At 62.0% G+C, this 20,783-nt stretch overlaps 3 protein-coding genes across 4 annotated transcripts; 1 reads left to right on the top strand and 2 right to left on the bottom strand.

The window, feature by feature from the left end:
- Nucleotides 1-3,380: 3,380 nt before the first annotated feature.
- Nucleotides 3,381-5,883, bottom strand: LOC109285117 (uncharacterized). 2 transcript variants are annotated; one of them, XR_009457298.1, is made up of 3 exons: nucleotides 5,163-5,883; nucleotides 4,747-4,997; nucleotides 3,381-4,535 (listed from the first exon to the last, which is right to left on the bottom strand). XR_009457298.1 is itself a non-coding variant. In XM_059718222.1 (3 exons), exons 1-3 carry the CDS (start codon nucleotides 5,015-5,017, stop codon nucleotides 3,706-3,708), a joined length of 591 nt encoding a protein of 196 aa, XP_059574205.1. In that variant the 5' UTR covers nucleotides 5,018-5,883; the 3' UTR covers nucleotides 3,381-3,705. The 2 variants fall into 2 exon arrangements, 1 of the variants encoding a protein (XP_059574205.1); XM_059718222.1 differs by having other exon boundaries at nucleotides 3,381-3,753; nucleotides 4,264-4,535; nucleotides 4,747-5,883.
- A 1,666-nt stretch (nucleotides 5,884-7,549) lies between these two features.
- Nucleotides 7,550-9,129, top strand: TMEM147 (transmembrane protein 147). Its single transcript, XM_059718243.1, has 7 exons — nucleotides 7,550-7,708; nucleotides 7,785-7,854; nucleotides 7,942-8,007; nucleotides 8,079-8,215; nucleotides 8,320-8,404; nucleotides 8,626-8,747; nucleotides 8,951-9,129. Exons 1-7 carry the CDS (start codon nucleotides 7,632-7,634, stop codon nucleotides 9,069-9,071), a joined length of 678 nt encoding a protein of 225 aa, XP_059574226.1. The 5' UTR covers nucleotides 7,550-7,631; the 3' UTR covers nucleotides 9,072-9,129.
- A 358-nt stretch (nucleotides 9,130-9,487) lies between these two features.
- ATP4A (ATPase H+/K+ transporting subunit alpha) lies at nucleotides 9,488-20,682 on the bottom strand. The gene is made up of 23 exons (XM_059717920.1): nucleotides 20,601-20,682; nucleotides 19,950-20,078; nucleotides 19,721-19,780; nucleotides 19,253-19,456; nucleotides 18,898-19,011; nucleotides 18,638-18,772; nucleotides 18,092-18,209; nucleotides 17,641-17,909; nucleotides 17,111-17,309; nucleotides 16,608-16,717; nucleotides 16,036-16,170; nucleotides 15,404-15,608; nucleotides 14,957-15,132; nucleotides 14,569-14,705; nucleotides 14,319-14,469; nucleotides 13,500-13,668; nucleotides 12,477-12,631; nucleotides 11,926-12,049; nucleotides 11,424-11,569; nucleotides 10,883-11,016; nucleotides 10,288-10,389; nucleotides 10,091-10,182; nucleotides 9,488-9,732 (listed from the first exon to the last, which is right to left on the bottom strand). Exons 1-23 carry the CDS (start codon nucleotides 20,610-20,612, stop codon nucleotides 9,704-9,706), a joined length of 3,105 nt encoding a protein of 1,034 aa, XP_059573903.1. The 5' UTR covers nucleotides 20,613-20,682; the 3' UTR covers nucleotides 9,488-9,703.
- Between the last annotated feature and the right edge of the window lie 101 nt (nucleotides 20,683-20,783).

Below are 20,783 nucleotides of genomic sequence, written 5' to 3'. Positions count from 1 at the left end.
AGCTTTTTCTCTGCACCAACAGAGGGTGGTGGTGGACGAGTCGTGTTCGACCTGGAAAAATGTGGGCAGTGGAGCTCCCCAAGGTTCGGTCCTTGGGCCAGTGCTGTTCAATGTCTTCAACAGTGACTTGGATGAAGGCATGGAGAGCATTCTGTCCAAATTCACAGACGATACCAAATTATGGGGCAAAGTAAATGTACTGGAGGGCAGGGAACAGATTCAGGTAGATTTAGACAGATTGGAAAGGTGGGCAGAACAGAATAGGATGCAGTTTAACAAAGGTAGGTGCAAAGTGCTGCATCTAGGGAGAAAGAATCACCAACACACCTACAGACTGGGAGGTGATTTTGTAAATGGCACAGCAGTGGAAAGGGATCGCAGAGTCATAGGCGACTCCAAAACGAACATGAGTCGGCAATGAAACCAAGTGATAAGTAAAGCCAACTGCACTCTTTCATGCATTAGCAGGTGCATCATGAGCAGGTCTAGGGAGGTGATACTTCTCCTCTATGTGGCATTGGTGAGGCCACAGCTGGAGTACTGTGTCCAGTTTTGGGCACCACGCTTCAAGAGGGATGCGGATAACCTGGAAAAGGTTCAGAGGAGGGCTACCTGTATGGTTAAGGGCCTGCACGTAAAATCCTATGAAGACAGACTGAGGGACCTGAATCTCTTCAGCCTCTGCAAAAGAAGGCTGAGAGGGGATCTTGTGGCTGTCTGCAAATTCATCGGGGGGGGGGGGGGCAGCAAGGAATAGGAGATACTCTGTTTACCAGCGCACCCCCCAGGGATACTAGGAACAATGGCCATAAACTGACGGGGAGCAGATTTAGATTAGACATTAGGAAAAACTTCTTTATGGTGAGGGTTTCCAAAATCTGGAATGGGCTTCCAAGGGAGGTGATGCTCTTCCCTACCTTGCAGGTCTTTAAGAAGTGACTAGACAAGCACCTGACTGGGGTCATCTGACCCCAGTGCTCTTTCTTGCCCAGGGCAGGGGGTGAGACTCAATGATTTACTGAGGTCTCTTCCAACCCTAAAAATCTATAAAACAGGGGCTACGGGGCCCAAGCTAGGATATTTTATGCCATGTTGGAGGGTCCAGGCAGTGTGGGCACCACCGCTCATTAAGATGGTGGGAGTGGGCAATTCACGCTTGAGGAGGATGGAAGGGGTCATCGGCCATCTGGATCCCTTCACGTGGGAGGTCTGCTCCCTTCTGGGCGCCTGTATCTGGGTTGTGACAGAGAATTACAAAACTTATCTGGCCCTCTGATCACTTCCCCATGCTGCTCATCCATGTGGTCATGAACGACATGGCTAGGGTCAGCCCTGGATGTGTCATGAGCAACTACAGGGCTCCGGGGGTTGCATTCAAGAGGTTCTGTCCTCCCAGTCAGGGAGAGACAGTTGTATTGAGGAGGTCAATGGGAGTCTCAGGAGATGGTGCCACAGCAAGGGTCTCGGATTTTATGATCCTGCAATGTTGTTCTGAGATAGAGGCTTGTTGGGAAGAGATGGCATCCCCCTCCCACCAAGGGGAAAGAAACTGGTTTCTTCCAGGATGGCCAACTTGCTAGAGAGAACTTCGAATTAGGTGTGTTGGGCGAATGGATGTGCAGACAGGAATGCACACCAGGGGACAGCCGAGCAGGATGGACGTAGAGAGGGCAATCAGGGAGGTGTTGAGGGTCTGGAACGATGGCAGGGAACAGGGGATTACCAATGGGGGACTTAAGTGTCTATACACAAGTGCTAGGGGCGCTTGTACATGCCACGAGTCATCCACGTACACATTATGAAAAGTTACGATAAATCGTCATTTTGTAGCATAATGGCATAGCTGTGTACACGTGCACATACACATACAAAAGGATGGGGAATAAGCAGGACAGACTGGCACTCCTGCTAGCAAATAGGGAATCTGATCTCGTCAAAACAATGGAGATCTGGTGAGATGCCGCGTGTGACCTGGCTGCATTTATATAGGGCCTGCACAGAAGTGATTGGGGAGGGAAGAAGGCAGGAGGTGTCATTCTTTATGGAAAGGAGTGTTTTTTTCCTTGGAGACTCAAATTGGTTCGAGAGAAGTGCAACCTGAGACCCTGTGGGTCAAGATACGAGGAGAAGGGAACTTGATGAGACCAAGGGGAAGGCTTGGCTGGATTCAGTTCAAGCCAAAAGGGACAACCTGGTGAGAGATCCCAGGATTGAGGGTTGTTTGGAAGATAGCGATGATGAGAGAATTCGCTGTTGTAGGGCAGGGAAATCAGCCAGTCAGGCAGAAGTGCTTGATTCAGGAAGGCCAACTTCAATGAGCTTAGGGAAATAGTGGGGGAGACCCTATGGGAAGAGGGACTGGAGGAGAAGGCAGGTCATGAAGGGTGATCGTTCCATAATGGAAACGCAGAACAGGGCCATTCCTATAGGCAAGAAAGGTGGAAAAGGGGCCAGGAAGCCCTCTTGGCCTAACAGAGGAGTCAAGGGAGGGCTTTAAAAAAAAAGGAGGCTTACAGACAGTGCAAAGAAGGGGTAGTCATCAGGGAGGAATACACAAGTATCGCCCAGATTTATAGGGAGAGGATAAGGAAGGCAAGGGCGACCACTGAAGTCAGGTTGGCGACCAAAAGCAAGGGCAGTAATAAGTCCTTCTATAAGCATATGAGGGCAGGAGGAAGACCAAGGGGAATCTATATATTAGTGGTGTTTCATTTTAATCACGGGAAAATGTGGATTTGGGGCACCTCTGCCTGACTGGCCAGCTTCCTTGCCCTACAACAGGTAGTGAATTCTCTCATCTCTTGATCGCTATCAGCCAGACGACCCTCGATCCTGGGGTCTCCCACCAAGTTGTCCCCTTTGGCTAGAACTGAACACAACCAAGCCTTCCCCTGGTCTCATCAAGTCCCCTTCTCCTCATATCTTGACCCACAAGGTCTTGAATCGCCTTTCTCTCGAACTGATTTGGTTCTCTAAGGAGGCAACTGCTCCATCCCACAGAGCAACTCCTCCACCCTTCTTCCCTTCCCAATCCTTCTGTGCAGCCAGTACCTCTCTATGCATGCAGCCTGGTCACACGTGGCATCCCACCAGATCTCCATTATTTCAAAGAGATCAGATTCCCTATTTGCTAGCAGGTGCACCAGTTCCTTTTGCTTATTCCCCATCCTTGTATGTGTATGTACACATGTTCATGGCTACGCCATTATGCTACAAAAAACAGCTATTTTTCACAACTTTTCATAACATGTACATGGACGACTTGCAATGTGTACAGGCGTTGGTAGACATTTAAGTTCCCCATTGGTAACCCCCCGTTCCCCACCATTGTTTCATCTTCTTGACACCTCCCTGACAACCCTCTGAAAAAGAGGCTGCGAGGGGTGCCCTGTGCTAGAGCAGGGGGGGCCGGGGGGGGGCAGAAACACTCGTTTGTTTGTCATTAGCTGGAAACACTCATTTATTCTTCATTAGCTTAAGGACCAGTGGTGGTCATGAATTGGGGACCCTCTTCTGGACCCTCCAACATGGCATAAATATCCTGGCTCAGGTGCGACGACCCCGTCAGATGCAGAGAGAGAGAAAGAGATGCTGTGAGTCGCCCGTGTGGGGTGCGCTACAGGGGCTGGGATGGTGTCAGCTGCTGAGAGCCCTGGGTCCTGGTGGTGCCAGCCATGGGGTCCCAGGGTGCCAAGACCCCCATCCTCACCTTTTAGTTGGGCTCCAGTTCTGGGAGGCCATGGTCGCTGGTGCCTGTGGGGGTGGAAGGGGGCAGTGTGGGGCCAGTCGGGGTCCCAACCCCGCAACCATCCCATGACCCTGACTTACCCTGCTGGCGCCTTCCGAGCCAGTACCCGGCCCCTGTGCTGGCCAGGAGGAGAAGGGGCCCAACAATGGCTCTGGCAATGCTGCTTGCACTCAGACCCCTGGTGGGGACTGAGGGTGGCCAGGGTCAGCTGGGGAGGGCTCAAACCCATGGCACCAGTGGGACCCCGGGACACCCCCCTGGGTGATGGGGAAAAGATGAAGATGTGGGAGTGGGAAAGCATGGAGGGGGAATGGGGAGCTTTCAGGTGCCCAGGGTTCAGGCCTGGATGGACCTAAAGCTGCTGGGCTGGGAAACCCCAGGGTGGGGTTTCCAAGGGAGCAGGGGGAGCACCAGGGGTGTTGGACATCATGTCCAGCCCCTTTAAGGCCCCATTGAGCCCTTGGGGGTGCTCACTCTGTTCAGGGTGCAATTGGGAGGGAGGTCACGGCACTCACACTGAACCGTGATGGATTTGTTGTCAGAGGAGACCAGGAGCCCCCAGCCAGGACCAGAGACCCAGACACTGCAGGTGTAGATGTCTCCGTGAGCAACGCCAGTGCCAAAGATGCACAAATCATGCCTGGTTTCCGGCAGCCATTCTTCCCCGCGGGACCAGAGGTAACTGGCCATGGGCACCCAGGGGCGACCCGCACAGTCCAGGGTGAAGGACTTACCTTCCAGCACCAGTGCGTCCCCTCCAGTTGCTGGATTCTGACCCACAGCTCACCTGGCGGGGGGGGGGGGCAAGGGTGGGGTCAGGGCTGGGTGCTGGAGCCGAGGCAGAGCAAAGGGGACGTGCTCTACCCCCCCCAACACCACTGCCTTCCCAGGGAACCCAGGCGTTGGGGCTCTCAGGTCCCTCTGCACTCACCCCCCGAGTGGAGAAAGAGGTCAGGCATCTGGGATTCATGGCTGGGAGACCACTGAGCAGAGCTCACCTGGCTGTGGGGGCTGGTTCTCCTCAGGTTTACACTGGTCTCTGTGCCTGAGCACCCGGCAGCTCAGCACCATGTTGGGGCCCAGCCAAGACGGGGGCACCGAGAGCAAGTTCTGCCTTGTCCCATGCTGGCTCTGCCCCTGGATCCTCTGCCTGTCCTGGCCAAGGATCCCTGGCAGTCGGGCTGTGCAGAGCAGGAGAGGAAGGTCCCTGGTCCTAAACCTGTCCCCAGGGTGGGCCTGCATGGGTGGGCTGGGAGGAGAGATGCCCATGAGCCAGGCTGAACCCAGGTCTCCCACTCCCCAAGAGAACCCAAGCGGCTGGGATCCCTGCTGCCCTCCCAGATGGTCAGGGCTGAATTCTGGGGCTGTCCTGTCCTCGCGGATGTGGCCAAAGGGACAGACGGGACCTGCTTACCTGTCAAATGGAGCCGCACGGCTCCAGACCTGCACCACTGTTCAGTACTGTGGTCTTTCTCCTGCCAAATGCAGGCCTGGTAGGTGCCCTGATCCCCTGGGCGCAGCCCCACAAGCCGCAGAGAGCAGTTGCCTGGTTGCTTGTTGAAGGACTAAGTCCGGTTTTTGAAGCCTCATCTGAGTGTTGTGCAATGATGGATCCATTCTGCTCCCACCACATGGCCCCGATCTTCCCTCCAGAGATGTTGTAGCTGCAGTTGAGGGTCACGCAGGAGCCCTCCTGACCCAACACAGAGTCTTGCGGCAGGGTCACAACCCAGTCCCCAAGGCCAGCGCCTAGCAAGGAGCAAAGCAGCCAGGGGTCATGGCCTGGAGCCAGCCTGGCTGGGGGGTGACAAGGGACAACCCCCCCAAGCAAGCCAGGAGCCCTAATCCTCTGGTCACCTCCATTCAGAGTCTAATTCTCATGGGAATTAGGTGCAAGGGAGAACCCAGGTGTCCCAGTCGCAGGTCCAGGTGAGAACCTGGGCATCCAGGCTCCCAGAACCCCCCTGCTCTAAGTCCCCCAGACTGCAGAGCCAGAGGGAACCCAGGTGTCTGGGCACCCAGCTCACTGCCCAGCAGGCCGAGGACGGTCAGCAGGACTATGGCCATGAACTTCCAGTGGCGGGAGGCCATCAGGGCAGGGACGAGTGCAGCAGGCAGGGACCCAGCTGAGGGCAGCACCCAGGCAGGGGTCAGGGACCTTGCCTGAGCCCCGCACCCTGCTCCCCCATGCCCAGCACAGTGCCCCCTAGTTTCCCCCCAGACCAGAAATATTGCAACATGTCTAATGCCCCTTAGTGGCCCCCATTGGCCACTGCACAGCGCCCCCTCGAGCCCCCCCAACTCTGCCCCCTGCAGCCCAGCACCCCAGCCAGGGGGAACCTGCAGGTCTGCCCGGGGGGCCAGGAAGCAGCCCCATCCTCCAGTGCCCACCCCTTTGGCTGCCAGCCGCAGCCATCACCACTTCCACTTGTGCCACTGAGATCTTATCACCCCCCACCCCCCTGCTGTGCCAGAGCCTTGCCTCACGCACTAGTGCCAGGGGCCGACCCCCCTGCCCCCAGGCCCGACTCCCCTCTGGAGAACCCGGGTGTCCGGGCTCCCTGCACCCCTGCTCTGAACCCTCAGCCCCCTTCCCTCCCACGGCAGGGAGAGATCCGAGCGTCCGGGGTCCTGCGGGGTGGGCTCTTCTGCTCCCAGGTCTGCCGATCCTGGCTGTGGGTCCTACCTAGCCTGGCAGTCCAGGCACCGGCTCCACCAGGCAGGGGCGTCTGGGCAAAGGACCCCTCCCAGCTGCGCCCGGCGCTGCCCACCCCGCGCCGCGCCTCGGGGCAGGAAAGGCTCCCCCAGGCCCCAGCTCTGGGAGGGTCAGTGGCTGGAGCAGAGGCCCCAGCGCCGGGCTGGGGTGAGAGCAGGGCGGGCTGGGAGCACGGATTCTCTCCCCAGATCCTGGCGTCGAGCGCCGTCGAAGAAGGGGCTCCTCGGGTTCAGGGGCGAGGGCTGCAGCCGGGATCCAAGCCTCTTTCCCGCTGAGGTGGGAGCCTGGCAGCGGAAGGGGTAAGGGAAACCTTCCCCCACCCCTTGAACCCGCACCTGCGAGGGCAGCCTCCCCCAGCGCAGAAGAGGTCCGAGCCCCGCACGTGGGTGACGGAGGCACGGGCAGGCCCCGGAGGCACGTGCCCGCGCGGGGCCGCAACGTGCCTGCGGCGGGGCTGCGAAAGCGGCTCGCAGGATGCCTCAAAAGCAAGCAGACAGGCGGGGCCCCGCGAGACGCGTCGGGTCTGCGCAGCCTGGGACATCAGCACCCCAAGGGCTCTGTCTGTGGGGAGGGGCTCGGGTGCCTGGGCTCCCGGGGGGCGCGGGCGGTGCCGAGGGGCTGCTGCTGAGATGCGGCTGCAAATCCCTTCCCCCTCAACCCCCCGTGTCACCGTGCCCGGACGGGACCGGCTGGCGGAGCGCTACAGCCCTGCCCCGTGCTGGGACGCGCCCGGCCTGGGCGGGCTCGTGGGCTCAGGCGGCAGCGGGGGGCGCGCCCGGCCGGGAGAGGCCGCCGGGGGCCGGCTTGCAACCGCCGGGCCCTCGAGCTGCCGGCGGGGGCGGGGGCGGGGGCGGGGCGAGGGATACGGTGCGCTTCCAAATTACTAAAAGCGCTAATCGTAGCCTCGGCCGGGAAAGACTCCAACTCCCAGCACGCCTCGCGCCCCCGGGCGCTGAATGGCTGCCGGCGGGAGCGCGATGCACGCCGGGACTTGGGGTCTGTGCAGGGGCCGCTGCCCGCGTGGGGAGCCTGGGCGGGGACTACAGCTCCCGGCGTGCACCGCGGCAGGGGCGGGGCGAGGCGGGGCCGGCAGGGGGAGCGGCTCGTGCGCGCGGTCCCGGACGCCGGGTGCCGCGGGTTTCGCCCGTGCGGGCCCGCCGCGCAGCCATGACCTTGTTCCACTTCGGCAACTGCTTCGCGCTGGCCTATTTCCCCTATTTCATCACCTACAAATGCAGCGGCCTGTGAGTGGGGGCCGGGGCCGGGGCCGGGGGGCGGCGGCGGCGACACGTGCCCCCTACTCACCCCCCGCCCCCCCAGGTCGGAGTACAACGCCTTCTGGAGGTGCGTCCAGGCCGGGGCCACCTACCTCTTCGTGCAGCTCTGCAAGGTAGGTCCGCGCGCCGGGGGCGGGGCGGGGCGGGGCGGGGGGGGGGGCACCGCGGAGCCTGGGTCCTCTCCCGTCTTTGCCCCGCAGATGCTCTTCTTGGCCACCTTCTTTCCCACCTGGGAAGGCGGCGCCGGGGCCTACGACTTCGTGGGGGTGAGTCCGGGGCGAGGGGGGGCGGCGGGGGGGGGCGAGGGGCACCGCTGAGCGCCCCGCTCCCCCGCCAGGAGTTCATGAAGGCGACGGTGGACCTGGCCGACCTGGTGGGGCTGCACCTGGTGATGGGCCGCACGGCCGGGAAGGGCGAGTACAAGATCCTGGTGGCCGCCATGGGCTGGGCCACGGCCGAGCTCGTCATGTCCAGGTGGGAGAGGGGCGCCCGTGGGGGGGCTGCGGGTCGGGAGCGAGGGGACCCTGGGCCGTGTCCCCCCCAGCTCTTCCCCAGGACTAGCTGCATTTCCCCCCCAGGTGCATCCCGCTCTGGGTGGGCGCCCGCGGCATCGAGTTTGACTGGAAGTACGTCCAGATGAGCATCGACTCCAACATCAGCCTGGTGCGGTGCTGCGAGCTTCCTTGGGACAGTGCGCTGGTGGCGGGATGCGGTCAAGGGGTGGGGGGTGTCATGAGCTTCCCTGGCACAGTGGCTTGATAAGGAACGGTGCCCTGGTGGTGGAAGTGGCTGCAAGCTTCCCCAGGGCGGTGCCCTGCAGGGGGACCTGGGGGTGCTGTGAGCTGTCTCAGGGCAGTGCCGTGACCCCTAACCCCCACCCCCAGGTGCACTACGTGGCAGTGGCGGCGCTGGTCTGGATGTTCTCACGCTACGACCTCCCAGCGCGGCTGCGCCTGCCCCTGGCTGCACTGCTGGGCCTCAGCCTCTACAAGGCCTTCCTGCTGGAGTGAGTGGGTGGGGCCATAGCAGGGGGCGGGGCCTCTGAGCCTGTGGGGGGTGAGCCTGGCAGGTGGGGGTGGGGCTAGGCAGGGGTGGGGCAGGGTTTGTGGTCGGGTGTGGGGCCAAGGGGGAGGGGCCCCAGGCCTGGGGGCTGTTCCTGTGGGGCTCTGGGGGTGAGGCCTGGGTGCATTAACCCCTGGCTGCCTGCAGGGTGGCGGTGCACGTGCTGGCGCTAGGCCCGTGGGCGGCACTGGGGGCCAAGGCAGGGCTCAGCTCCCTGCTTGGCCTCGGTGCCCTTGGCCTCTTCGTTGCCCTTGGCCACGGGCCCTGAACCCCGACCTCTGACTCCAGACGGATGCATGGATGCACCAATAAACCCCTTGCCCGTGGCCTGCCCGCTGTCTATTCTGTGCTGGGGTTGGGGACCCAGACACCTGGACCCTGTGCGGAAGGGCTGTGTGGGGCCTGGATGCCTGGTTACCTCATGGGGAGGGGGTGGGAGCTTGTGTGCTGGACACTTGGGGTCTGGGAGAGGGAGGGGGGCATCCCAGATGCCTGGATCCCTGGGGGGTGGGTGTCCAGAATGCCTGGGTCCTGGGGGTGCAGGATGTCCTGGGTGCCTGGGTCATTGGGGGGGGGGGGGCGGGGAGGAAGGAGATGTGCCCCAGACGCCTGGGTCTCGTGCCCGGGTTGTGTCCAGCTTGTTCCCTGCTCTTCCACCCTCCTCATAGGATGCCAAACACAGGGTGAATGAGCCCCACAATTTATTTGCCCTCTGTACATGCCCCAAGGGGGTGGGGGGGTCAGAGGCACATAACCCCCCCCCCCTTGCAACCCACCCCCAAAGTCCCCTGTTCCAGGCAGGGAGAGAACCAAGGAGTCTGGGCTCCCAGCTCCCCCTTCCAGTCCTGGAGCTGGAGAGAAGAACCCAGACATCCAGGCTTCCTGCCAGCAGCTTCCCGGTCAGTAGTATAGCTCCTTGTCCCACCAGCCTGCAGGGGGAGAAAGGGCAGTGTCTGCAGTAACAGATGAGTTGCAACCAGCTCTGGGGTGGAGCAAGGGGGGATGGCCATGTATGACACCACTGTCAGTGCTGCCAAGATGCAACCAACTCTGGTGCGCAGCAAAGGGGGAAAGTATAACATCACTGTTGGTGCAGGCCTGGTGCTGAGATGCGACTAGTTCTGGGGTGGAACAAGGGGGGGAACGGTCAAGTATAACACTGCTGTCAGTGCTGGTCTGGTGCTGAGATGTGGTTGGCTCAGGGGTGGAAAATGGCTGCATGGAGATACAGCCAGCTCGGGGGGTGCAGGGGCCACACGTAACAGGGGTGGGGAGGGCAGGACTCACTTCCTGGGTGCCGGCGGACGCCCAGCTTGCGGATCTCGTCATAGACAAAGATGAGGAGGCCATAGGGCATTGGCACCAACCACCACTGAAAGCTGTGGAGAGATGGTAAGTCCTTGGAGGGCCAAGAACCCAGGTGTCCGAGTGCCCAGAGCCCCTTGTTCTCCCACCGCCCCGAGAACCCAAGCATCCAGGCTCACCGGATGGGCATGAAGTTGAAGATGTTTGGCATCCCGGGGCAGTAGCAGAGGAAGTTCCCCAGGCACACTTGGAAGACAATGGCGATGACAAGGACCCGGTTCCTGGGGGTGGGAAGGGGGGCAGTGAGCTTGAGAGATGGACCTCCTCTGCCTCCCAACTCCCAGTCCCTTCTGGGGGGAGAGAAATTGCCCCCCCCCCATATAGCTCAGAGTTGCAGGAGTTTCATTCGGGCTCAAATGCAGCCAGCTCTGGGGTGGGGCAGCTGGGAACAGCTGCATATAACAGGTCTATGGTTAGGTGTTTAGATGTAGCCAGCTCTGGCCTGGGTATGGCTGCATATAACACAGGTCTTGGTGTCTATATGTGGCCAGCTCACGGGTGCGCATGGTTGCATATAGCAGATCTTTGGCATCTAAATGCAACCAGCTTTGGTGCATAACACAGGTCTTGGTGGGCACAGCTGCACATAACAAGTTTTAGTGCCCAAATGCAGCCAGCTCTCGGGGGAGGGGGGTGGAATGACTGCTGATAATGCAGGTCTTCAGAGCCCAGATGCGGCCTGTTCTGGGGCAGGTGCGGGCAGGAGTAACGCACCGGAAAAAGCCCTGCTGGAAGACAGAGAGTCGCCGCGTCTTGCGGATGAGCACGTCTGCAATCTGGCACATCTCAATACTGATGAAGAAGCAGGTGTAGCACACGTACTGCTGGTACAGCCGCTGCCCGAAGGTCTGGGGGCCAGAGATGCAGGTCAGTGCCTGCTCTGGGCCCTGATCCTCCCCTCCAGGACCCCTTTGAGGGCAGGATGTGCTCAGTTCTGGGGTGGAGCAGCTAGAGGAGCAGCCGAGTACAACCCTGGGTAGAACAGGTTGGGATGCGCCCAGCTCTGGGGTGGAGCAGCTAGGTAAGAGCCATGTGTAACACAGGGCAGAGGGGCTTTTCTGGCCCCCTGATGCAGCCAGCTCTAGGGCACAGCAGCTGAGTATAATGGTAGCCGGGCTGTAACCAGCACTGGGGTGGAATGGCTGGAGAGCAGCATATAGAGGGGCTTTGCCAGTGTGTGCATGTGCCCAGCTCTGGGGTGGAGCAGCCACATGTAGTGCCGTACAGAGAGCAGTTTCTGGCTCCGGGGACTCACCCACTCCTGCCCGTAGCTGTCCTGCAGGTCCTGGAGGTGGTGGTTCTCCCAGTGCGGGCGCAGGCCGAGGCACAGCAGGGGCCACCAGCCTTCCTGTGCCATGGCCGTGAAGTAGTCGGCGAAGCCGGCAAAGGACTGGATGACACCTGGAAGGGGGCAGAGTCAGGGAGGAGTGGGGCTTCCTCCACCCTGCTTCTGGCCCTGCCCCCCAGCAGTGTCAGGTCTGGGCAGGGAATCCCAGGTGTTTGTCACCCCCTAGCCCCCACTTCAGTCCCCGAGAACTCAGGTGTCCGGGCTCCCAGTGACCCCCCCCCACCCGCTCTGACTCACCAGGCCCTACTCCTCTTGCAGAGAACCCAGGGGTCCAGGCTCCCCCTCTCCCCAGCCCTAAGAAACCCAGGAGTCCTGCCCTCCAGCCCAGAGGAGACCCAGGTGTCCAGGCTCCCATTTCCCCAGGCATCCTTCCCGCCCCCCTAGGAGGGGACCCAGGTGCCCGGCGCACCGATCTGGAAGTAGGAATAGGCAGCCAGTGGCTCATTGACCAGCCGGTCTCGGCGTGGGTTGCGCGGCTTCAGGTGCATGATGTCGCTCTCAGCTGCCTCGTAGGCCAGTGACACTGATGGGAACTAGGAGGGTGGAGGGGGTGGTGGTCAGGCCAGGGACCCAGGCCTCCAGGCACAACTCTCCCCAGCCTGACGTTCGGGGGACTTGAGGGAGAGCAGATGGCCAGGTCCAGGGAGAGGGGACCCAGGTGTCTGGGAACGGGGGGGGGCCGACATCGCTGCCGTCAGTGCTGAGCTCAATGAATGATCACAGGTAAGCAAGGTGGAGTGGGTAGCTGGGGGTGTCTGGTGAGGGGACCCAGGCCTGCCTTCCTAGGGCCCCAGGTGTCTTGGAAAGGAAACCGGGAGGGGACCCAGGTATCCAGGATAGGTGGCACTCCTCATGCCAGGGCAGAGCTCAGTGAAGAATCAGAGATGAGGGCAGGGGGGGCCTGCCTAGGGCCCCAGGGCGTCTGGGCCGGAGGAGGACCCAGGCGTCCGATGCACTCACGATGTCAGTGCACAGCTCGATGAAGAGGATGGTGATGCAGCCCAGGGGCAGAGGAACGGAGGCCGTGATGTAGATGAGGTACGGCGCCAGCTCGGGGATGTTCTTGGTCAGGGTGTAGGCGATTGACTTCTTCAGATTGTCAAAGATCAGTCGGCCTGGGCACGAGGGGGTTAATGTGGTGAGGGCGGGGCCTGGAGGGGCAGGGGCGGGGCTGAGAGCCAAGGCCTGCCCCTTTCCCTGGTTCTTGGGGGGGAGAAGGGGGCAGCAGCACTAGAAGTGGATACAATGTAACTAAGTGGGGGTGTGGCTTCGCAGCCCCACCCCCAGAGCGAGTTGCATGTTGTGGGTGTGGCCAAGGTTATGTCATTGGCTTAGGCAGTGGGGGTGTGGCCTTGAAGTGCCCCGAGCTAGTCCATGGGGAAGCAGATGAGGGCGTGGCTTAGGCTTGGGCGGAGCCTAAAGGGGCTAGGGTGGATTCTCAACCTCCCATAAGTGGTTAAGGGGCGTGGCTTCCTCCAAGGGGGAGAGGCCTAACTGAGGGCAGAGCCTAAAGGGGCCAGCAGAATTTCTCACCCCCTGCTCCACAGCTGGTTTTAGGAGTGTGGCTTCCTAAGGGGCGTGGCCTAAGTGTGGGCGGAGCCTAAAGGGGTAGGGGGGTTCTGCCAGCTGGCTATAGGGGCAGACTTCCCCAAAGGCGTGGCCTCAGCATGGGTGGAGCCTAAAGGGGCCAGGGCCGTTTCTCCACCCCCAGCTAGTTATAGAGGGGTCCTCCTCCAAGGGGGCGTGGCCTGTGGGTGGAGCCTAAAGGGGGGCGGTTCTCACCCCTCCCCAGAGCTGGTTGCATTGGGGAAGCACCAATGGGCCCCTAGCCTCAGGGGGCGTGGCCTCTGTGGGTGGAGCCACAAGGGTGGTGGTGAGGGTGCTTCTGGCCCTCCCCAGCCCTGGGCGCTTTCAATTAAGTCTCAATGGTCCCACCCGAGAGCTGGGTGCATTTTGCAGGGGGCGGGGGTGGGGCCGGGGCACCTTGTTCAACACCAGTAACGATGGAGGCAAAGTTGTCGTCCAGCAGGATCATGTCGGCCGCGTTCTTGGCGGCGTCAGAGCCCGCGATGCCCATGGCTACGCCGATGTCAGCTTTCTTCAGCGCTGGCGAGTCGTTCACGCCATCCCCGGTCACCGCCACGATCGCCCCCTGCGGGGGGGAGGACACAGGGCTTCAGTAGTGCCACTCCAGAGCTGGGCGCATCACCCTAGTTGAGTCCTTCCTTTGGGCTGTTCTATTCCGCCGGGCCTCAATAGTTCCAACCCGGGCCTGGGCACAGTGTGGCACCAGGTGAAACCTTCCCCTGGGGTGTTCTACTCAGCTGTTCCCTGTACGCCGTACACCCCAGAGCTGGCTGCATCTCAGCCCCAAAGACTCCTCCCTTACTATTCAGTGTTACACTTTGCCATTTTCTAGCTGCCGTACCCCAGAGCTGGCTGCATCTTGGCCCTAACTAATGCTCCCCCTTGCAATTCAGCATTCTACTCAGCCATTGGCTAGTTGTTCCACCGCAAGAGCAGATCACATCTTAGTACCAAATAAGTCCCCTCCTATGCAATGTTACACTCAACTGTTTCCTAGCTGTTCCATCCCAGAGCAAGCCGCCTCTCTTCCCTACACAAGCCCTTTCACTGCACTGGTCTACTCAGCCCTCTGCTAGGCTGGCTGTTCCACCCCAGAGCTGGTCTCGCTTCAGCTCTGAATCAACTCCCGCTGCTCCCTGTTGCCTGGGGGGGGCCCTCCCCAGCTTGGGAGGGCAAGTTCAGTCCCCTCCTCAACCCCATCCCCTGGGGCCTCACCAGCTTCTGGCAGCTCTCAACGATGATAAGCTTCTGCTGGGGGGACGTGCGGGCAAAGACCATCTCCGGGTGCATCTTGAGGGTCTCCACCAGCTCCTCGCCCTCCATGTCCTTCAGCTGCCCTCCGTTCACCACGCAGGCCCGTGCAGCCCTGCAGGGGCAGCACCGGATGCCTGGGTTCCCTCCAACTCCCCTCCGGGAGGGGCACCTGGACCCCACATGGGGTGGTGGTGGTGGTGGAGGCACTCACCGCTTATCCACCTGATCAATGGGCATGCGGAGGCGGGCAGCGATGTCCTCCACCGTCTCACTGCCCTCGGAGATGATGCCCACGCCCCTGGCGATGGCCTTGGCTGTGATGGGGTGGTCACCCGTCACCATGATCACCTGTGGGGGTGGACTCAGTGGGGGAGCGGCTTCAAGCTTCCCTCAGTGGTGCCCTAGCTGGTACGTGCCCCGCTGGGCCTGTGGGATTTGCCCCAGGGCTGCGAGCTTCCCTGGGACAGTTGCAGGGTGCTGCAAGATTCCCTAGGACAGTGTTCCCAGGGCTGCAAGCTTCCCTCGTGTCCCCCCAGTGCTGCAACCTTCCCTGGGACACTACCCCTCATGTTGTGAGCTTCCCCAAGACAGTGCCCTACCCGGATGCCAGCTGTGCGGCACTTGGCAACAGCGTCAGGGACGGTGGCACGGGGCGGGTCGATCATGGAGACGAGGCCGGCGAAGCAGAGGCCGCTGGTGGGGAAGTTTGGCTCCTCGGCGTCGAAGGCGAAGCCGGGCGGGAACTGCCGCTCATCCAGGTACAGGTGACAGAAACCTGAGGGGATCAGGGCACTGCTGGGGTGAAGCTCGCAGCAGCCCCTACCCCACCACTAGACCCCGCCCCTTCTCTTAGGCCCCTCCTCCTAGGACTCATTTCCCCCCCTCACCTCAGGCCCCTCCCCCCTGCTTGGTTAAGTTCCACCTGCTTCCCCTGGCAGGCCCCGCCCAGCTTTATTAGGCCCCGCCCCAAGGAGGCCCTGCCCCCACGCCCCCTGGGGGACCCAGTGCCTTCTCCCCTGCCCCGCCCCTTCCCCCCAGGCCCCTACCGAGCACGCGCTCGCCCAGCCCGCCCAGCTGCACGTAGGCCGTGTGAAAGGCCTCCTGCCACTGCGCGTCCAGCGGCAGCTCCTGGCCCTTGATGAGGATGGAGGCGCAGCGCTCGAGGATGCGCTCGGGGGCGCCCTTCATCACCAGCACGTGCCGCGACCCTGCGCCTGCCCCCGGGTCCACCTCCAGCGCATGCACCGACAGCTGCGGGGGGGCAGGGTCAGCATGGCGGGGGGGCCGGGTGCCGCGGTCCCACCCCAGGGTGTGGGGGGGATCAGGGGCAGACCCCTGGGTCCCACCTCGGGGTGTTGGGGGGGGGCAGGGGCAGACACCTGGGTCCCACCTCGGGGTGTGGGGGGGCAGGGGCAGACCCCTGGGTCCTACCCCGGGGTGTTGGGGATGGCAGGGGCAGACCCCTGGGTCCCACCTTGGGGTGTGGGGGGGCAGACCCATGGGTCCCTCCCATTTCGGGGTGTGGGGGGGCAGGGGCAGACCCCTGGGTCCCATTTTGGGGTGTGGGGGGCCGGGGCAGACCCCTGGGTCCCATCTCTGGATGGGGGGGGCAGGGGCAGACCCCAGGGTCCGACCCCAGGGTGTTACAGGGGGGTGGGCCCCTGGGTCCCTGGCGCACCTGGAACTTGTTGGTGGAGTTGAAGGGGATCTCGCAGGTCTTGGGGAAGCGCTCGCGATAATCCTGCACGTTCCCCACCGTCAGCTCCGCGAACTTGAGCAGTGCCGTCTCTGACGCGTCCCCGATCACGATGCGCTGCAGGGGAAGAGGGGTGTCAGCCGGGCTGGGGTGGGCACCCCCAGGGTCCCCCTCCTGCCCCACAGCTGGGATTGCAATGGGTCTAGTGTCCCCTGGGGGTGTTTGGGGGCCACTGCATGGAGTCCCTTAGAGCCCCCCCAGGCCACAGCACCCCCCAGAGTCCCCAGGGACATTACAGTGCATCCCCTAGTGGTCCCCATTGACCATTGCAGCTGGGTTGATGCCACTCTGGGGGTCCCTGTTGGCCACTGCGTGGTGCCTCCTAGACCCCCCCAGGCCACAGCAGCCTCCCCAGGGCCCCCAGAGGGATTGCAATGGGTCTAGTGCCCCCTAGTGATCCCCATTGGCCACTGCAGCTCTGGCACCCCTTAGAGGTTTCCCCATGGCACCCCCTAGTCACCCCCCCGCCCCAACCAAGTGCCCTGACCCCTCACCTTGGGCACCGGGACAGCATCTTGGCCCCCCTTGAAGAGGGCGCGGTTGCAGAGGCTGATAATCTTGCTCAGGGCCCGCCAGGTCTCTGAGGACTGGTCGAAACTCTGGCCTGGGGAAGTGGGGGAGGCAGTTAAGGGTCTTTTAGATGCAGTTGGTTTGGGGGTGAAACAGCAGGAGAGCAGCTGTGTTGAACAGGGAAGATGCAGGACTCTGGGAAGATGTGGCCAGCTCTGTGGTGGAGCAGCTGGAGAATGGCAGCATATAACACCATGCCATGAGGGCAAGATGCAGCCAGTTCTGGGACTGAGTAACAGCCACATAGAACAGCACCCTGGGATGGCTGCAGCAGCCAGCTCGAGTGGAGCAGCTGGAGAACAGCAGCATATAACACCATGCCACAAAGGCAAGATGCAGCCAGCTCAGAGGTGGAGCCCTGAGGAACAGCCACGTAGAACAGCACCCTGGGAGGGCCCAGTGTAGCTGGCTCTGGGATGCCCCATACCTGACTGGTCCTCAGTGGTGTCGGCCGTGTGGATCTGATTGTCGAACCAGAGGTGGGCCACGGTCATGCGGTTCTGCGTGAGGGTCCCAGTCTTGTCCGAGCAGATGACGGAGGTGGAGCCTAGTGTCTCCACTGCCTCCAGGTTCTTCACCACACAGTTTTTCCGTGCCAGGCGCTTGGCCGTCAGTGACAGGCACACCTGGGAAGGGGAGAGATCTGGGGCAGTTTGGGGCTGGTGGAGGCTTTTGAAGGGCAAGATGCAGCCAGCTCTGGGGTGGAGCAGCTAGGGAACGGCTGCATATAACATTGCACTGGGAGATGCAACTGGCTCTGACATGCAACGGCTGCATATAACAATGCATCCTGGAGCAGGTCGCATTTCCCAGTGCAACATTATAGGTGGCTGTTGCACCCCAGAACTAGTTGCATCTCCCAGCACAACAGCCACCTATAACATCGCACTGGGAGGCTGAGATACAGCCACCTCAGGGTGGATCCCATAGGATGAGGCAGGGGGCAGGGACACTCACAGTGACAGTGGCCAGCAGCCCCTCAGGCACGTAGGCCACGACAATGGCCATGAAGAAGACCATGGCCCGGAGGAAGGGGTAGCCGATCACCATGGCGACAACAAAGAAAGTGGCACCGAAGAAGATGGCCAGGCCGGCGATGATGTCGACAAAATGCTCGATCTCAATGGCGATGGGCGTCTTCTCATTCTCCACACCTGAGGCCAGTGAGGCAATGCGCCCGATAATGGTGCGGTCGCCCGTGTTGATGACGATGCCTGTGGCCGTACCTGGGGGTAAGGAAAAGGTTAATGGGGCCAGGAGGCAGCCAACTCTGGGGTCAACACCTGCATATAACACAGCAAAAGAGGTGCCCAGATGCAGCCATCTCTGGGATAGAGCAGCTGGGGAATGGCCACATAGAACATGCAGGGCAGCCAGGGCCTGAGATGCAGCTGGCTCTGGGGCGCACCTTCCAGGCACATGGTGGAGAAGAAGGCAATGTTTCGCGTCTCCAGGGGGCTCTCGTGGGTGCACTCCGGGGAGCGTGTCTGCGGCTCCGATTCTCCTGTCAGGGATGAGTTATCCACCTGGGGGGCAAAGTTGGGGGTGGGAGAGGAGGTGAACCATGCCTGGGGGACCCAGGTGTCCAGACTGCACATGCTGCAAGCCACCCCCCTGCCCAGAGCCCAGCTGCCCAGGGCGTGGGCACATGCACACACAGAACTCGGGCATCCAGGGCATGCACACATGCACATGCATAACCCCCAGTTGTCCAGGTTTCTTGCATGTGCGTACACCCCCCCCCCCAAGGCATCTGGGTTCCTCTTGCACATACTTGTGCACCCACAGCCCCTGGACACACCTAGAACCCAGGCATCCGGTTCTCTCACACATGCACCCACACGTGAAACCCAGGTGTCTGGGCCCCACAGATGCACATGAAACCCAGGTGTCCTGGGTCCACGCACCCTTCCACCACCAGCAAGCAGAACCCAGGCCTCCGGGCCACACGCACCTTGCAGCCCTGGGCACTGGTGATGCGCACGTCGGCTGGGACCCGGTCCCCTCCCTTGATCTCCACCAGATCCCCGACCACAAGCTGGTTTGCGTTGAGCTGGAACTTCTCCCCATCCCGGATCACCGTGGCTTGCTGGGGGGGCACAGGGGTCAGGGGCAGAGAACCCAGGCGTCCAGGCTCCCAACCACCCCCAAAGGCAAACAGGATGCAGGCATCTGCCATCCCCAAGCCGGATGGGACCCTGGCATCCGGGGTACCTGGGGCACGAGGTTCTTGAAGCTGGCGATGATGTTGGTGCTCTTAAACTCCTGGTAGTAGCCAAAGCAGCCAGTGACAACTACGACCGCGATGAGCGCGATGGCCAGGTACAGCTGGGGAGGGGAAGAAGGGGTCAGAGGCCCAGATGCCTGGCTTCTTGCCACACTTTGGGGGCCAGGGGGAGGGGAGTGGAGAACCCAGGTGTCTGAGCCCCCCCTCCCAAGGAACCCAGGTGTCTGCCCCCCAGCCCCATGGGACCCGGGTGTCCTGCCCCCAACACCTGGGAACTCCGGCATCCTGCCCCCACCCCAGCCCCCAGGAACCCGGGCATCCTGCCCCAGGGGCCCGGCTCACGTTGTCGGCGCTGGTGAGGTCGCCCTGGCTGCACTGGATGCCGAAGGCGATGAGGCAGATGGCGGCCGCCACCCACATCAGGCACTGCAGCCCCCCCGCCAGCTGCCGCGCGAACTTGACGTACTCGGGGGTCCCCCGCGGCGGCTTCAGCTCGTTGGGGCCGTCCCGAACCAGCAGCTCGGCCGCCAGCCCCCCGCTCAGCCCCTGGGGGCGGGGACATGCAGATCAGGGGGGCGGGGCCCGGCCAGGGGAGCCCCACGCCCTTGGGGTCGGTCTGGGGGGATGTGGGGCGCACCCCAGAAGTGGACGCATGCTGGGTGGGAATAGGAGCATGGAGGGCAGGGGGCGGAGATATGCAGATGAGCGGGGGACCAAGTTTAGGGGCACCTTGAGTAGAAGGACTAGGAGGAGGGGCCCGTGAGGGGGCGGGGCTATCGGTGGGCGTGGCCAAGAGGGGCGAGGCCTCACCTTCCGGACGCTGGTGCTGTACTTGATCTCCAGGTCCTCGACGCTCAGAGTGTGGTCGTCCTGGGGGAGGGGGCGGGGCCTGTGAGTTGGGGGAGGGGCCAGATTCCCCCCGCCAAACACACACACGAACGCTTCATGCCCTTCCCAGAGCAGTGAGAGACCGCAGGTGTCCGGGCCCCCTCCCTCCCCAGCTCGCGGGAGAACCGAGAGGTCCGGGCCGCCCACCCACCACATCCATCTCCTTCTTCATGCTCTCCAGCTTCTCCTTTTTCTTGGCCCCGCGCCCCTTCTTGACGCTGACGCCCAGCTCCCCGTCTGCGCCGCGCCGCGCCTCCACCTCGAACATGTCGTATGTCTCCTGCGGGCGACACCAGAGCTTGCTGCAGCAGGGCCCAGAAAAGCCTTTTGGAGCGGCGTTATGTGTGGCCGCTCCACCCCAGAGCTGGCTGCATCTCGGCACCGAGTCAGGGCCTCTTTTGTTGTGTTATATGTGGCTGTTCTTCCCCAGGGCTGGTTGCAGCAATGGGCCAGGAAAGTCCCTTGGGGTGGCATTAGGTCTGGCTGCATCTCAGCCCTTCCTATGGGTGTTCTATGTAGTCTACCCTGACTGCTCCCCCCAAGAGCTGGCTGCCTCTTGGCATCAAGGCAGTCCTTCTTGAGCTGTGTTATAGGTGGCTGTTCCCCGCTCCCCCTGCCCACCACAGCTGACTGCATCTCAGCCCTTTCTATGGGCTGTTCTTTGTGGGCATTCCCCTGCTGCCCCCCGCCAGAGCCAGCTTCATCCTGGCCCTGAGCAAGCTCTGGATGCAGCTAAGAGCCTGGGGGTCCCCGGTCCTGTCTCCCCCTACCCCCACTCCCACCCCCACGGCCGGGCTCTTACCGCCTTCCCCATGGTGGCGACTGGTTTCTGGTAACTGGGTGAACTGGGAAGGCCCGTGACCTTCTCCAGCCCCTTAAATAACACCCAGCCCCTCCCTTGCCCACGTCACAGCTGATAACCTCAAGGGGGGGGGCAAAAAGGCAGGGAGGGGGATCACCTTGGGGGAAGCAAACAGGGCAAGGT

This window comes from Alligator mississippiensis, chromosome 15, assembly GCF_030867095.1.
Source record: "Alligator mississippiensis isolate rAllMis1 chromosome 15, rAllMis1, whole genome shotgun sequence".
Taxonomy (NCBI): Eukaryota; Metazoa; Chordata; order Crocodylia; family Alligatoridae; genus Alligator; species Alligator mississippiensis.
This window is presented reverse-complemented; position numbering and strand designations above follow the sequence as displayed.

Excerpts from the sequence above, each read along its gene's own strand:
- LOC109285117 (XM_059718222.1), bottom strand. The coding sequence starts at position 5,017 with ATGGGCATCTCTCCTCCCAGCCCACCCATGCAGGCCCACCCTGGGGAC. Across the intron at positions 4,536-4,746 it reads GAACCAGCCCCCACAGCCAG|GTGAGCTGTGGGTCAGAATC; the intron begins GTGAGCTCTGCT and ends CCCCCCCGCCAG. Across the intron at positions 3,754-4,263 it reads CAAATCCATCACGGTTCAGT|GCACCAGCGACCATGGCCTC; the intron begins GTGAGTGCCGTG and ends CCACCCCCACAG.
- TMEM147 (XM_059718243.1), top strand. The coding sequence starts at position 7,632 with ATGACCTTGTTCCACTTCGGCAACTGCTTCGCGCTGGCCTATTTCCCC. Across the intron at positions 7,855-7,941 it reads TCTTCGTGCAGCTCTGCAAG|ATGCTCTTCTTGGCCACCTT; the intron begins GTAGGTCCGCGC and ends TTTGCCCCGCAG. Across the intron at positions 8,748-8,950 it reads TACAAGGCCTTCCTGCTGGA|GGTGGCGGTGCACGTGCTGG; the intron begins GTGAGTGGGTGG and ends GGCTGCCTGCAG.
- ATP4A (XM_059717920.1), bottom strand. Across the intron at positions 14,706-14,956 it reads GCCGCACAGCTGGCATCCGG|GTGATCATGGTGACGGGTGA; the intron begins GTAGGGCACTGT and ends CCACCCCCACAG. Across the intron at positions 10,183-10,287 it reads TTCAACTTCATGCCCATCCG|CTTTCAGTGGTGGTTGGTGC; the intron begins GTGAGCCTGGAT and ends ATCTCTCCACAG.